Below are 17443 nucleotides of genomic sequence, written 5' to 3'. Positions count from 1 at the left end.
TGAGCTGATTCCCATCTAGCCGGGCGATCCAGGCCAGATTGTGAGAGAGCTTCACACACAATCAGAGGGGGTTGGGGTATCTCCTGTGTGTGGTTGAGGGGTCCGCACGAGGCAGCGTTGTCGCTCTCGTGGGCCCATGGCAATGCCGCTCCCCTATTAAGTAGGGGAGGCAGGGGCAGACACAGTCCCTGGGGGTTCTCTGCACTGAGTTGGGATGCCACACCCTTATGGGCTCATTACCGTGCCGCTCCCCTGTTGAGGCGTGGGAGGCTGTGGCAGACAATGTTGCTGGGTGATCCACACGAGGTGGCATAGCCACACTCGTGGGCTCATCGCCGCGCCGCTCGACCGGCAAGGGAAGAGGGAGGGGGAAGACAGTGATGCTGGACATGTGGGCTCAGGCCAGTCACCTGACCGTGTCAGGGAGGGGGGCAAAGGGAGAAAGAATGTGCAGCATTGCTTACCACAAATGTGCCTGTTCATAATTACATGTGTGTTGTTGTCTGTTCTCATCTCAGGGCGTCAAATACTGAGGCTTTCAGAAAGGCTGACAAAGCATTATTTGATGCAAAAGGTACCCTTCAGCGTCCGTAAGAGATGCCCCCGGGCGCATCTGTATGAGACACCCTGCCTAGACCAGAAGTGCTAATAGCTAGCTAGGTAGCTAGGAGTAAACCCAATAGCGATAGCTTTAGAGAAGCCTATACGAATTAGAACACATTGGATGTATGTCTGTCTATGTGCATACGCATACGCTACTAGTGTACCCCTGCGGTAAAGTGTCACTTTTGTTCTCTGAGGTTAAACTGTAATTTCTTGCAGTATCTGCTCAGTGTTGACAGATAGAATATTCTTTGGCAGCAGACCTTACTGTCTATCCCTGCCTTGCCTCATCTGATGTGTTTAGTTGTCATTGCGGGGTTAGTTGTCTCACTTTTAAAAAAGCTGTTACAACTGTCCCCACCCAACAGACAAAGCATTAGAGGAAAATCCAGTCTTTACTTGGTCTAACTTAAAGCTTACAGTACAGTGAGCAACAAAGTGGCAGGCAGGTAATGCAAACAAAGGGTATTGCGGCTTCTAAGCTGAATGGCAACAGGTTCAAAAAAGCTGTCTGCTGGGAAAAAATGCCCATTAACTGCACTCACATCTCGCTCTCACTCACAGTGTGACATGAGAGGAGACACTGACAGAAGTAGTGTGTGCTGCTCACCTGACAGCATGAAAGACCTTTTCTAATATGGGAACTCAAAGACCGGTACCTTCACAGGTAGCTGCTGTCAGGTGTTGTGCTTTTGCTTCCACTGTTTAGGGACGTGTTCCTGAAACTACATTTTGGCAATAACCCTTTTCATGATGAGCCAGGGATTAACAAACTGGGGCAGGTCGGTGATGGAGGGCTGATACAAACCTGCATGCTGGCTCCATCTTGAGTCCCTTCTGGAATATGGTTGCTTATCAGAGAGCGAACACTCATAACCTTGCCGAAATCCTCTTTCCTTTTCACCCATTTACCATCCTGTTTTGATGTGGTTCCTAATGAAGAGCAGCGGGGCTTGGCTGTCTGATAGCATAGCCATGACCCTACTGCGCACCAAAAATGGAATCTGGAAATTTAACAAAAGAACACACATGATGCATAAAGCACGACAGAGCATCTAAACAGGCGTGGTATTAAGTGTAACAACACAGAAGGGAAATCCTTCAGTCATTATTTTCACCACACTGAGTTCACTGTCTAATTTGTGATGTAGGGGAGACCGAGTATGGTTGTAACACTTTTTGCTTCAGCAACTATAACTCTCTGGATTTTGTAGCTAGAGTTCTCAAATTTTTATACAAAGTATCCACATTTGTTCACTACAAATGGCACCAATTCAATCATCTACAAGAATATCACAGACCTTGTGAGTTGATGTCAAAAGCAATGTGTTCCCTTGTTACAACCTACCCCAATAGCGGGGTAGGTTGTAACAATCACACAAAAGAATCAAAAATAGATGCCACACTACATGATATGCTTCCAAAACAGGTAGTTATATAAAAGAACAATGTTTCTCTCTTGCTGTAACGGACTTTGTCTGATGACTCACGTGCATGTACAGTATGCGTTTGTAAATTTATCTATAGAATAAACTTACTTAAAAGTATACTTAATAAATACTATTACAATGTAATTAATTAAAGAACATCTCTGTACATCCTTAGGTCTAACTAAAAATAGGTGTGTGTGTGTGTGTGTGTGTGTGTGTGTGTGTGTTTGTGTGTGTCAATGTGTGTATATTCTTATTCTGAGTCACAGTCAGTGCTTGAAGTGGGCCGGTATTTACTGGTAAGTATACCAGCACTTCTATATTTTACTTTTTGGCGTACCGGGACTTTTTCTTGCGCACAGGCACTTCTCACAAGCTGCCCATTCGCTTTTCTACCCTCTCCACCGGTGGAGACCGAGTATGGAAAAGGTCAAGTGACGATACACACGCCAACGTGTGTACAACATGTGAATGGGAAGTACTGGTCGCAGTGCTGACAAATTAATGCTGGTAAACCTGGAGTGCGGGTTTGGTTGGCCCAGACTGCAAAGGGCACTCTGTAAAATATTAAAATCAAAGAAAGTCCCTAGTTTTATGTATAGAGGATGGTTGTTTTTGGTCACTTTTTAAAGAAGTGTTTACCCCACCCCACCCCTGTCAGACAATTTTTAGCTAGCTGTATTACCATAGTGGTTTGAAATTAGAAAGGAAAAAATGCATCACATGTTGCCTGGGAATCTATATTTCAATCTAATATAAGTCAAACAATTCTGCAATAGTATAGATACTAAACAAAAATAGTCTTGGTCAAAAAATTTACCTTCTTACCTCAAAATCAGTTTTTTGTCTATATATTCTGAATGCACCTCTTTCCAGACTTGAAAACCACCATGCTTGATCTGGGAGGAAGTAAGTAAATACTGAAATGATCACCTAACTCCTATCTTATCTCTGTTTGGTGGAATTGGTGTTGTTACAACTCTCCCCATGTTACAGCCATACCCGGTCTCCCCTAGTTGTCATCTGCGTAAATAGGTTATACAGATGCAGGGGTGATTTGTACATATGGCCAACCTAAAGAATGCTTTTTTTTGTATATACAGGGCCAGACATAAATCATTGATGTATTTGAAAACCATTCTTATTTGTTGTTTCAAGAGCCTAAAGTGCAGGTTGTGTAAATGCATTTTTAATCTGAGGTGTACAGGAGTAGGGACTGGAACCATTTGGAGAAATAACCAGATTTTTATATTCAAACATATCACACAAAAGCCTTGATTTAAAACGGGGGAATATGTTATGGGCTCAAAGCTAATATAATTGAGACTAGTATTAGTTTGCAGAAGACCATATTAGATCGAGGAGCGTTGGCCCCTGTGCATAGCTCCTGGAATACGATCCCTTCTGATTCCTTTTTGTAAATTAGACAATCAGACAATCATACTGCAGCCCGGGTTGTTTTATAACAAACATCTCCGGGATGAACGTCAGTAGGAATCCGTTATTTGGCTTCCTCGTAGCCTGCCAAAGCAGCGCCTTGCCGAGAACGCTGCGGTAATGCTGCATTCAAGGACGGTCGGAAATTGTAACGGCTACGTCGAACGTCCACCAAATGCCAAAAGGGAGAAATATGAACATTGAATTGTTTACCAGAATGTTAAGTTAATGGGTTTAATTAACGATACAGGGGATGTATCTTTGCTTGGCAATTCTTATATATAATTAGGCCTAATATGTTTCCATTAAGCTATTCCTTTTCGGCTCTCACGCTTAATAAATTGAGAAAACACGTGATGAAAAATACTAAAATAGAGCAAGGCAACCAAACAGTGACGTATACATTTGCTCTCAGTGGTTCTTAGGTTATATTTAACAGTAGGTTCATCAACCTACTTTATTGACTTACAGAAATTATTAAATAGAAATGTAAGAGTGAATGGACCTGCACAAAAGAACATATGCTAGGCTATAATATAAACACAGCATTTTAGTTGTTAATTTGCAGATATCTCCGTTTATGTTTATTTTCCCAAATCACGTTTTTTGTGCACTAAGGGAAATATCAGGCAAACTGGTGTTGGCTTATTCACGTTAACAATGGTGTTTAAAAGAAAAAAAAACTTCTACATGGTCTATTGTGCTTTATTTTCCGTGTAGAACAAGTGTAGCGCATTGAAGTATAAACGACTTGGGTGGTGGGACTTGGGAACTTACGGGGAGCACGTGAAGGCAGCATGAGCCTGCCCCTCTGAGCAGCAGTCAGTTACATGTTTACTTGCTTTGTCAGCGGTGTCCCCGCAGCAGATAATCTCATGTACCTAACCTGCCGCTGATCAAATCCTTGGACTTTTATCTCAGAGCGACTTATCGCATCGTCAGGGCTCCTTATCAGCACTTTCCCACTCATTTCCTCAGCCTCTTGCGGACCTTGATCGGGGGCACATCGGGTACAGTTTTTTTTTTTTCTTAGCTAACAGGGAAAGATGACGTTAAAATCCAATAAAAACGAACCTGCTGTCATACTGGATCCTGTCAACAGCGTCCGGACAGCCCTCTCCGATCTGTACCTGGAGCAGCTCCTTCAAAACAAACCAAAGTCTGACAAGGTAGGGTGTCGTTTTTACCTTTTTTTTTTGCCCGCGCCCCCCTCTATATTTTGGTGTAACGTTAGCTTCCGGGTAAGCAAGAGATGGGGCGCATGATCGTTGTTTGTTCCTCGACAAGATCTCTAATAACAGAGCCAGTTATGTTTTCCTGATGCAACCTAACAGCAGCAGCACATTCAGATCTTTCTCCTCAAATCAGCAGGTCTGTGTTGGTAACCGCTGCATTGCTGGCTGACTCAGTAGACATTGCATTGGCAATTTCACTTCTGCGTCCTCCCTCCCCTAAACTACATATAGAAATCATCTGAGGAATTGGGGAAACAAGGCTATATCACATGTCAGGCGTCCTGTGTTTCTATGTGTGATCATAGACAATGAGCCTGTAAACCTGTGGCACAGAGCTACACAAATGGTATTAAATGAACTGACTAGTCAGCTCAACATGTTCAACTGCGGCAGTAAAGTCTTCTTAATGTAACATCAGTAGGCCTATTTTCTGAAGCAATGTTGTGCAATATAGAAGAAAATGGATAGACAGGAAATAAAGTTAATGTTGGTCCACTTTTCAGCACTTAAGTGTGATGTTGCCTGGGCCACTGCTGCTGAGTGTGATCAGTCAGCTCTGGCTAGGCAGGTTGTTTACTACATCACAATGTACCAGGCTGATGTTTTTTCGGCGAAACTTGGTTTCACATAGACGCCGGATTATGTTGTTAAACCACTGACCTTTAAGCCGGACAGCACCTTACAGGACATGCGTGACCACAAAGTGCTTAAAACAGTTGCAGCTTAAATCCGCCAGGAACTCTAGGCCTCTATTTGGCAGCCAGTAATGCTGAGGGAGCTCTATGCGCTAAACCTCTTCTCTGAATTTGAAAAGTCAGCACTGAGCTACTCTGAAGGAAACGGGGAAGGGAGGAAACTTCTTTCCTGACATCAGCAGTTTGCAGTTCAATAGCCTCAAGTTACAGTCTTGCCGAAAGTTTCTTATGCTCAGTGCTGGTTTGTGGAATCAGTGTCTTTAAGTGAGATCATGTGATCCATTATTTCATAGTGCAGACTGCACAGTCTGTAGTGCTGGTCACATGACATATGGCTGGTTTGCAGTACAAAGAGTAGGCCCGTTGTGGTCTGCACATGTCCCAGCTCAGTACTGAGTTATGCTCCTCTGGACACTCCTCCAAATATTTCACATTTGCTGTGCACTAGCCCTACATGGACAATCAGTCATGCATTTAAACACAGGGACAAGTACATGGCTTGTTATTTCAGCCCCACTTTGCACTGTCACTCCCTCAGCCTTGTGATGAAACAGAATTCCAAATGTTAAGACCCAAATAAGTTTAGGCACGTCAGATGAGAGCTAGCATGAGGTGGAGGACTTAATGTCTTACTTCAGTACTGGTTTTCAACAGCCCCTCCAGCTATTTCTGTACAATCTAACCACATTCTTCCAGTCTGTGTGTTAAAAAAAGGTTGTAGTAGTGTACGGTTTGAGTTTGTCTGGCAGGTCCATTAACCACGCTGTTTGTCCATGTCCCTAGAGACTACCCTTATCCCACAGGTGGAAATTATTAATAATGAAAATTTCTTGGATAATGGGCAAATCAGCATTAAATGAGCACATAAGACAGGTTATGTTATAATGCATTCAATACCATTGTACCATTGTGTACGGAGAAAAGCACAATAGGTATAGATTTGTATTAGATTGACTTTCTGAAAAGCATCTATCACACTGATCTATTCCAGATAAAGCCACACCCACCTTAAGATGAGATGAGCAAATGTCCAGAACAGGATGCACTCTCACTCAATGCCTTTTGCTTTCCACCTGGCTGCTTGTTTATCCTGTTGCATTTCCACACCCAAAACTGGCATTCAAGCTTTCTGGGGCTTCATGACCCCAGTTCCATTAACACGTGTTGACTGTTAAGAGTGACTGGAACACACTGCAACAAACCACAAACCTTTAAGTCATGTAGACATGTGTTTATTTCTTTTTAGGGATAAAAGCTGGCGGGGTTCACTGTTGAAATCATGATGAGACACATTTCATTAAAATTGGCGTTTAGCACCAATCCAAAGCTAAGCGCGCAAATGTTTGAGCATTTAGTGGTAAGGCAACTCCCTCTGTTAATGTTCTGTATGTCAAACATCTGTCAGTGTTCCTCAGAGAGCTCCAGCTGTTTTGTGTTAAAGCGCATTATCACAGCCCGTGTCAGTTTCCTCCCTGCTCAGTCCCAAGGGTCAGCACTTTGTTTAGAGGAAGTCTCCGGCTACGTGGCTTGAGGAGAACTGCTTGGTATTTGTGAATAGAGGTGTAACAGTTACTCCTGCCTGTAATGGGCCCACATAAAAGTTTCCTTAAATTTGGAAAAAACAATAAATGTCATTATATGATCACCCAGCTTGTACAATATCTGGTGCTTTTATGCATTTCCATCAAGTTCATTTATACTAGTCATAAGATCACAAGCTGGCGGATTCACAAAATTAATTCCCTGGGAATGTGGAATAGAAGGAACAAGTAGGACAGCTTTGGATTTCAGAAAGAAATCAGTGTGTGGTGATTTTATCTGTAGCAAGATTGCCGCACAGACTCCTCAGAGGATGTAATTCCATCTGTTTACCATGGGAAACCATCCATATACTCTCTCCTGGCATAGTACAGTCCTGACATCTAAGAGCACAAGGCTGGTAAATAACTATCATGTTGCACAGAAAAACAGCTGACTTTCTGACTGACTCCTGCATTCAGTTGTTTCCTAACTCACAGTCTCAGTTTGTGTTACAGAAAAAGTAACTTCTTCTTCTTCTTCTTCTGGCCTCACCCAGACAACCACCGATGTCTTGAAATCATTTTACTGAGCATGGTTTACTACAAGTTTCAAAAATAACATGAACGCAGACATGCACATGTTAAAGATAATAATCTTAAGAACAAATCTTTTTAATTAAGAGGGCACACATGAAACTGCTAAGAGAAACATACAGTGTAAATTTCTGCCTGCGTTACACACCAAAATGCTGTTCTACAGTATTTTAGGGCTGAGGTTATAGAGGACGAGGAGGAGGAGGAGGGCGATAATGATATTTATTGGTTTATTGTACTGCTGATGTTGTAAGACAGATAAAAAGATTTTTGCTGAAGCAGTGCTGATGTGTCATTTTCATGCAGAAGGTTTCTGCTGACGTAATCGTGTCTCTGATGTCAGTTTAGTGACCAATTTATATACCTTGTGATATTGTGCATTCATTGTTCTATAATATGCGTGCTGTCCACAGAATTACTCCTCCATAGTGTAGCTTATCTTGTACCTAATACATTTATTGAGAGTCCCCAATAATTGCAGTGTCTCTATTCATTATAGGAGATCTTTAGCTTTAAAAATATGTGGATCTCCTTTTCTGACGGTGACCTGAACCATCTAAGCTGACATTATGGAAGTAGCATGGACATGATCTGGGGATAGGGATTCAAAAACTAGACTAGAAGATTTAGCTTCCTTACATTTATGTTCCTTATCACCTGATGAGACTGGTGGTATCCATGGCCACGGGAACTTGGTGAACCTGATCGATGGATGTGGTTAATGAGGTGTTATAACACTGGGTTAATTTTCAACCACGGAACATATGTTGAAACTGCAAATGAAACGTAGCTGTTGGCACACGTTGGCGAAAGGCTTTCACCTCACTTATTGGGTGATAAAGATCTGTCCAGATTGGTCCAGAACTCACTGCACATCTTCAGAACAATACATTCAACTAATCACATAAAGCAAGGTTTAAACTTCATTATGAGCGAAGTTGATTTCATTTTGTGTGAGATAAAACATCAAGTGTTATTTCTTTTGTTTTATTTTATTTTTCATTCTAACAGGTGGCTATGCAGATCTATGAGAATCAGGGGGCTGAGGTTTACGCCAATGGTAGTGCTGGACACATGAATGGAACAGAAGTACCAAGATGAAAGAAGTAGCATTTGAAAAGAATCCTTCAGAGCCAATGGTATACCATCTGTTTCTACACACACACGCACACAAACAGTTTTTATATTTTTATATTTGTGTTGCTGATTCATCCTCATTGACTGTGGTCTTTGTCCATAGGGGGTCACTCTGAAGCTGAACGACAAACAAAGGTGCACTGTGGCCAGAATATTGCACGGCGGCATGATCCACAGACAAGGTAATTTATCACACATTGATTTGAGGGTTAGTGGGGAGTGTGCTGGCTGACCTGGCGTGTGTTGGAAAGAAAGTTTTCTACACAGAAGCTCAATAGTTTGTCCCAGTCAAATCTGTCTTAGCATTAGCTGTCTGTGTGTACTGAAGGAGGTCTACCTCATGTCCTGATCAGTGCCCACAGGATAAGAGCATCAGCAAAATGTCTGACATGTATTTCAGTTGGTACAACAGATCATGTACATACTGTATCTCTCCGGCCATATGCACGATGAGCTGTAAAATTAGACTTGAACTATTAAAGTTAGAATATTTCAAACATATTTGACATTGACAGAGTTCTCAGTGTCTACATCACATTTTTTTTGTTTTTAAGGCTTTTCATGGGTTTAGCTTATCTCTCAGAAGAATACATATTACGCCAGTAGCTGCAACCACATTTTAGGACTGTATTAACTGTGACACCGAAACTGAGCTGGAACACAGAAGAACAAGAGTTACTACTCTTCTCCTGGTTTCTTCTTCACTTCCAGGATCCTTACATGAAGGCGACGAAATAGCAGAAATCAATGGGAAAAGCGTGACAAACCAATCTGTAGATCAGCTACAAAAGATCCTGGTAAGTTGATACCTTCTAACATTTGCCTCTAAAGTGAATGCAAACCTCATCATATCATTTCAGCACAACTAAAAAAAAAAAAACCCAATGTCCTCTTTACATACAGAAAGAAACCAATGGAGTAGTCACAATGAAGATCATTCCCAGCCTGCAGGGCCGATCTCGAGCCTGTGAGGTAATAACATGACTAGAGGAATGTGCACTTAGCTTTGGTCTTGTCAGGCCTATTGCTTTTGTTGCGGGTGGTTTTTGTGTTTCATGTTTGTTCACTCCAAACTCCTTTTAAATTCACATGAGTAAATTATGTGTAAATTTGCTTTACATTCAGATCCAATGGTAACCTCTAGTGGCACAATCTACAAACATGGGCTTGGTTGCATTTTCTTTCAGTATTTCCCTCTACAACTTACTTAAAAATGATTTTGTTGTTTATTAGGTGAATCTTCTGTTAGTCAATGAACAACCCAGGTGACTATAATATTAGTTTAAATTTAATGAACTCAAGATCACTCACATTAGTTTCGCTAGTTTGACTTGAAACACTTTTGGTAGTGTGTTTCATTCTGCCATCTGCTGGCCACAACACATCACATTTTCCTCAGCAGCCAGTCATGGGCCTCCTATGGCAGAAAAATGGCTGCTGGCTTGTCAGTTGCTATTGATTTAACAAAGTAACAAAAGTTTATGGCACATTACGATGATACAGTGCCATTTAAAAGAGGTTTAATTTAACACCACCGTTTTGGCTGTGGTCAGTGATGGCAGTCAACTTAAAAGCTTGTAGTCCATTAATATGTAGGCTTAGTTAACACGCTCTTCATTTGAGAACCTCATTTTTGGTGACCCAGACCACTCCAGTAAACCTGATAGTCTTTGTGTACAACTACCACTGGAGTACCACTTGGGGAAACCACAAATGTTGATAACCTCTACTAACAATAGTAGTCATTTACCATGAGGAGAATTTATGTGTTCCTGCCGCGATCTTTCACAGTTTAGTCGAGCTTTATTTGTAAACTGATCTCTCTCAAAAATAAATCCCAGGAAGAGTTAGGATTCTAATCTGGAGTATAAACAAAGTCTGTTTTCTGCAGCTGATCTATTGGATGTCTTTGGCCTGAACTAACTGAAGTCAACCCCATTTGGTTTGAAATTTAGCTTACTTACGCCTATATGTTTCCTGTTTGAGCTGCAGGATGTGAATGGATGATTTAATAAGTTGGACCTCACGCCTGGACTGGGAGAAAATGTTAAATTAACACAGTATGAATTGAGCTGTCTGAGATCATATCAGGAACTTGTAAATACTCCTTTAAGGGTGAATTTCCCAAGGAACCTTTGCAGAATCCAAACACGAATATTTATTCTTGAGCATGCGATTTAGCCGTATGTACAGGTTCTGTAGGTCTATGACGTTTGACATTTGCGGATTCTTAGATGTTAAGCTCTCACTACAACATGGGTATGTATTGTTCGCTGCAATTGTCAGCGAGCTCAATAGCTTCTGATGCACCGTTACACAAAAAAATACATATGAGACCAATCACAGTAGAGCTGAGGATAAGATACCAACACACTGGTAAGTTCTACAGGTTATCAGTAATGTCCAGGCACACTGAATACTGTACATACCGGTACTGCAAATGTTTATGAGCTCCTTTCCTCCCCAAAAAAGTGAATACACCACATATGCTCCTAATCTACAGATGTACATGAGGGCCCAGTTTGACTATGATCCCACCAAGGATGACCTCATCCCATGCAAAGAGGCAGGTCTGAAGTTTCAAACCGGTGACATCATTCAGATCATCAACAAGCAGGATCCGCACTGGTGGCAAGGCAGAGTTGATACCAGTGTTGCTGACTTCGCTGGACTGATACCCTCCCCAGAGCTCCAAGAATGGTAAACTGCTCTGTCGCACTATCTGATGAGGAATCCCGCAGTATGAAGTCACACATCAGCCTAGACCACTGAGCAGAGCAAAAAATGTTCCTGGCTTAACCTGAAGCTCTTTCCCCACTGCAGGAGGGTGGCAAGTAAAAGCAAGGCCAGAGCGGGCAGTCAGTCCTGCAGCCCGTTTGGGAAGAAAAAGAAGTGCAAAGACAAGTACCTGGCGAAACACAGCTCTAGTGAGTGTACCACTGGATGTTTGCTGCGTCTCAGTTGGACAGTAGTGTGAGTTTGTCTAAAACAAAATCCCTTCTTTTGCAGTTTTTGACCAGCTGGATGTGATTTCTTATGAGGAGGTTGTTCAGCTCCCTGCTTTCAAAAGGAAAACGCTGGTGCTTATTGGTAAGCGCCCTAGCTCAGTTACATTGTTTATCCATGGTATTAAATTCTTAAAGGTATAATAAAACATTTCTGATCATCCATACTGATCCACATATTCTCAGAAAAAGTGGAGAACTGCTGGAGCTCTGTTCTCACATCATAAATCTCATATATCTCAAAGCAAATTTATTTTAGTGCAATTGCTACAGATCTTCAAATCAAATGTACAGAAGTCCAGAATGTTAATGTTTGAATAAAATGTCTCCTCTGTTTAGGTGCACCCGGCGTAGGGAGGAGCCATATCAAAAATGCACTTTTGACCAAATACCCTGAGAAATTTTCCTACCCTGCACCACGTAAGTAGATCCACAGGCTCTTTGTTCTTGTCTTTCAACAGCTAAGTTTGCCGAATTGCCCTTTGGCTAAGTCTTTCACCATCTACACAGACACCACCAGGCCCCAGCGTAAAGATGAGGAGAATGGACAGGAATATTATTTCATCTCCAATGACGCCATGACCAAGTGCATCTCCGGAAATGAGCTACTGGAGTACGGCAGCTTCCAGGGAAACATGTTCGGTACCAAAATTGAGACCATCCAGAAGATCCACGAGCAAGGCAAAATCGCTCTCCTGGATGTGGAACCACAGGTGAGCATTCACAGGCTGTTCTGGAGACAAAGCACGAAAGGAATAGATAGATTGAGGTAAATTGTACAATTGCTGATATACTGAATAGCACAGACTGCATGCAGAAAATAACAAAGGTATCTGTTTGTCTAATTAGAATTAGAAAATTCCCCCCAAAATCTGTTAAATAACCCTCATAGCTGACAGTCGCCTGGTAAATTGTATCCATGTACAAAAATCTGTCCATCAAGTTGATCAGTCTAATGAAATTTTACTTTTATTTTAATTTTTTTAATACAGACCTTGAAAGTCTTGCGGACTGCTGACTTTGCACCTCTCGTGGTGTTCATCGCTCCGACCGACACAGCTGTCCAGGTACTAAATCTCTATCTGCATGCACTCGAGTTCTTTGAAAAACCAAACTCCTCCAGCCAACAACTATCTGCTAACCTCATGTGTCTTGTCTCCTAGACGGAAAACCTGCAGATGATCCAGAAAGAGTCAGACGCCATTTTGACCACATATAGACACTTCTTCGATGTGGTTCTTGTCAATAACGACGTGGATGAAACGTTGAAAGGTGTGGAGGAGGCCATGGAGCGCGCCACCTCCACCCCACAATGGGTTCCTGTATCATGGGTGTACTGACCGGTGTCTGGCACCAGTGTACTACCTTTTATTTGTTGAAAAGCAGTGCAATATCACTCCTTACACAAAACAAGTTAATGATGTCCCAGGTGTGTATGGGTTTACTTTTGGTTAATGTTAATTGTCACTGACATTTTCTTGCACAAATGCATCCAAAAAAAAAGCAATATGTAGAAAGGTTTATTTTAGAAAGTCGAGAACCTCACCAGGGATGTTTTGTTTGCTTGTTTGGACATTTGTGCTTCAGGCTTTCGAGGGGCTTCGGGACAGTTTTGGTGCCGCACACCTTTTGTGATTGTTGGAACGTGAGCAAATGCAAAATAGGACCACAACTGTGAATGAAATCCTTACTTTTAAATGACAGGATTTTACCATGTACAACATCATTTATGGATTCATTGTGTTTTTATTTTCGGTTTGTATTAGATTGTGCCATGTGACTGAGATTCTGAAACTGTTCATGTAGTATGTGTAACTCCACATGATGATAATGTCTTCTACACGACATATTTCAGTCAGTCATTGACAACCTCACGTCTCATCTCATCAAAATTGTATACCTCATGGGGTACTGTAAAGGCACTTTTAAACAAAAAAATAAATTTCCCAGCGCTGTTGCAACTGTGTCTTTGACTGTGTTAATGTGGAAACCTGTTCTCCAGAGCCCTAAAGGAAAATTAAGGCAGCAGGAAATCTCCTAAGTGCCCATAATTCCTTCCACCAGATCTACAGAAGGCAGGAAAACACATGGCAGTGTCAGTGATTAGCAAATCCAGGAGACCTTACTGAAATTTAAAGTTTGATACTTATTCTGTTTTATAGTTTTGGGTAATTATTTGGCAGTTTGTTCTATGTAACTATGTAGCAGTATGTTCTATATGTAAATCTGAAAAAATAAATTTGTATAAATGTGCTATATTTAATATTCATTTTGAATAGAATATGTCAAAATAAGGCAATAAGTTGAATAAGTAGCAAAATTCAACATGACACAGAGTAATGAAAGTGAAACCATCATCATAGTGTGTGTTCAAACCTTGGGCTGACTGCAAACATCTGCAACAACAAGGCATGCAGTAGGTGGTGATAATTCTTCCCGAATCTGATTTTAGTAGCATTTCACTTTTTTGTTAAGTTCATGAAAGAAGCATGATGACGGAATTTATATGAATTTCAATATACATTTAAAAGAATGAGTTAAAGATGCCAGAAATGCAATATTAAAGATTATTTACTTTGAATGAAGTTATAATTTCACAAGTACGGCCCTATGTGTCTGTAAGTACAAAATACATCACAAAACATCCATTTTCATCTCCAGAAACGCTGGTCTGCTGAATTTACTCATGTCTTCTAAAGGTGCCAGTATACTCCAACAGGGTTAGAGTATACAGGGTTAGGGCTCTGCAGATAGCAACTGAAGACAAGACAAACTCTCAGGGTCACAACCATGAAGGCTCCCTCTGCACCTACTTTTAGGGCTGCAATGAAACCAAGCTGTCCAATGGCACCACCATGTGGGCTCCAAGAAATATCTATACATTAACTTCACCCTACGAACTACAAGAACTCTATGAACCTACATCCTTTTTGGAACCATGAAATATATAAACAGCTTGTACATACAGCATTCAGTTGACAATTTGTTGTCGCAAAATGATTTACCCTACAACACTTGTTATAGGGTAATTGCAGTTGCAGTGAAAATCTGCAATAATATGGGTTATATATCCTAACAAAAAATGTTTAATTGAACAAGGTGATAGTGGATAAAACAAACAGCAATTGAGGACAATATTAACAAATTAAAACAAACCGTATAGAGAAACTATAGTAAATACAGGTGCTGGTCATATAATTAGAATATCAAAAAGTTGATTTATTTCAGTAATTCCATTCAAAAAGTGAAACTTGGATATTATATTCATTCATTACACACAGACTGATATATTTCAAATGTTTATTTCATTTAATTGTGATGATTAAAACTGACAACTAATGAAAATCCCAAAATCAGTATCTCCGAAAATTTGAATATTACTTAAGACCAATACAAAAAAAGGATTTTTAGAAATGTTGGCCAACTGAAAAGTATGAACATGAAAAGTATGAGCATGTACAGCACTCAATACTTAGTTGGGGCTCCTTTTGCCTGAATTACTGCAGCAATGCGGCGTGGCATGGAGTCCATCAGTCAGTGGCACTGCTCAGGTGTTATGAGAGCCCAGGTTGCTCTGATAGTGGCCTTCAGCTCTTCTGCATTGCTGGGTCTGGCGTATCGCATCTTCCTCTTCACAATAGCCCATAGATTTTCTATAGGGTTAAGGTCAGGCAAGTTTTCTGGCCAATTAAGAACAGGGATGCCATGGTCCTTAAACCAGGTACTGGTAGCTTTGGCACTGTGTGCGGGTGCCAAGTCCTGTTGGAAAATGAAATCTGCATCTCCATAAAGTTGGTCAGCAGCAGGAAGCATGAAGTGCTCTAAAACTTCCTGGTAGATGGCTGCGTTGACCTTGGACCTCAGAAAACACAGTGGACCAACACCAGCAGATGACATGGAACCCCAAACCATCACTGACTGTGGAAACTTTACACTGGACTTCAAGCAACGTTGAGTTTGTGCCTCTCCTCTCTTCCTCCAGACTCTGGGACCTTGATTTCCAAAGGAAATGCAAAATTTACTTTCATCAGAGAACATAACTTTGGACCACTCAGCAGTCCAGTCCTTTTTGTCTTTAGCCCAGGCGAGACGCTTCTGATGCTGTGTCTTGTTAAGAGAGGCTTGACACAAGGAGTGCGACAGCTGAAACCCATGTCTTGCGTATGTCTGTGCGTGGTGGTTCTTGAAGCACTGACTCCAGCTGCAGTTCACTCTTTGTGAATCTCCCCCACATTTTGAATGGGTTTTGTTTCACAATCCTCTCCAGGGTGCGGTTATCCCTATTGTTTGTACACTTTTTTCTACCACATCTTTTCCTTCCCTTCGCCTCTCTATTAATGTGCTTGGACACAGAGCTCTGTGAACAGCCAGCCTCTTTAGCAATGACCTTTTGTGTCTTGCCCTCCTTGTGCAAGGTGTCAATGGTTGTCTTTTGGACAGCTGTCAAGTCAGCAGTCTTCCCCATGATTGTGTAGCCTACAGAACTAGACTGAGAGACCATTTAAAGGCCTTTGCAGGTGTTTTGAGTTAATTAGCCTATTAGAGTGTGGCACCAGGCGTCTTCAATATTGAACCTTTTCACAATATTCTAATTTTCTGAGATACTGATTTTGGGGTTTTCATTAGTTGTCAGTTATAATCATCAAAATTAAAAGGAATGAACACTTGAAATATATCAGTCTGTGTGGAATGAATGTATGCATTATACAAGTTTCTCTTTTTGAATGGAATTACTGAAATAAATCAACGTTTTGATGATATTCTAATTATATGACCAGCACCTGTATGTGGTGTTAAAAAAATTACGAGTCTATCTTCCAACATTTTTGTTCAGTTTTAATATTAATGTTACTTATCTATCAAGGTAAGGATGCAACATGCAATGTTTCTGCCTCCCATCAGAAAATGTTTTGTAAGTTAAGAAAGAAGAAACTATCCTAGAAAAAACATCTAACAGGTATTTGGTTGAGGTAGAGTTCATTGGTGAGACAGACTTAGACATCTCACATGAGACTGGTTAATTTAGTTGAGCCCGTGGGGTTAATGCTGCAGAGAAAGCCAACTGATGTGTCATGTGAGGTCAAGTTGGGTTTAGCAGGTTCAATATGTAACTGGATGTTTGAGTGTTAGTGACCAGTAAACTTTTGCACGTACAAAACAAATATACACAATAAAGTGTCTTTCCCAACATCAGCATGATTATAGTGCATGCAAAAACCTGTCTAAACTGCGTACGTCTTTTGTGTTTGTATGGTATTTATTCTTGTTACAGACATGTTAGTGAAGCTTTATTTTTAGCAGTACACGGGGCCAAAGATAAAACCCACTGAGGCCTATTGATGTACAGATTGTTGATTAGGTCCTTCACAAGGTGATGGCTGCTTCTGCTCTTTTTGGGTTTACAGTGTGGTACAGGCATTCAAAACTTCTACATCTTAAAAATGTTATCATCCTATTCTCATGTCTATGAAGATTCTCAGTCATCCAGGTCATCCAACGAAGGTTAAAATCAAGGGCAACTGGACTTGGTTGAAGATACTGGAAGACGTTTCGTCCCTCATCCAAAAGACTTCTTCAGTTCTGACTGACTGGCAGGGAAACTCAGCTATTTAATCTCAGTGGGGTCGTTGGCCCGGGTCATCGATACCGCTGGTTTGTTAGTGTTCCTTGTTGCTGTGACGACAGTCGTTACAGTCGTTAAGACTACCTGTGGCCAAGACTGAACGACCATCGTTGGTATCTTCACCTGAGGCCAATAGGTTACGTTTGTTGAGTTTCCTGGGAAGT

At 41.2% G+C, this 17443-nt stretch overlaps 1 protein-coding gene across 1 annotated transcript; it reads left to right on the top strand.

Annotated features, from left to right (window-relative positions):
- The first annotated feature begins 4276 nt into the window (after nucleotides 1–4276).
- LOC119895604 (55 kDa erythrocyte membrane protein-like) lies at nucleotides 4277–13617 on the top strand. Its single transcript, XM_038708830.1, is given in 13 exon segments — nucleotides 4277–4639; nucleotides 8526–8601; nucleotides 8604–8653; nucleotides 8755–8833; nucleotides 9363–9448; nucleotides 9555–9623; nucleotides 11155–11351; nucleotides 11475–11578; nucleotides 11661–11741; nucleotides 11996–12076; nucleotides 12167–12369; nucleotides 12649–12723; nucleotides 12820–13617. Coding segments are annotated over 13 exon segments (1401 nt in total). The 5' UTR covers nucleotides 4277–4516; the 3' UTR covers nucleotides 12997–13617.
- Nucleotides 13618–17443: the final 3826 nt, after the last annotated feature.

This window comes from Micropterus salmoides, unplaced genomic scaffold (assembly GCF_014851395.1).
Source record: "Micropterus salmoides isolate LMB-PRFRI ecotype aquatic unplaced genomic scaffold, ASM1485139v1 Ms_hic_scaffold_9, whole genome shotgun sequence".
Taxonomy (NCBI): Eukaryota; Metazoa; Chordata; class Actinopteri; order Centrarchiformes; family Centrarchidae; genus Micropterus; species Micropterus salmoides.
This window is presented reverse-complemented; position numbering and strand designations above follow the sequence as displayed.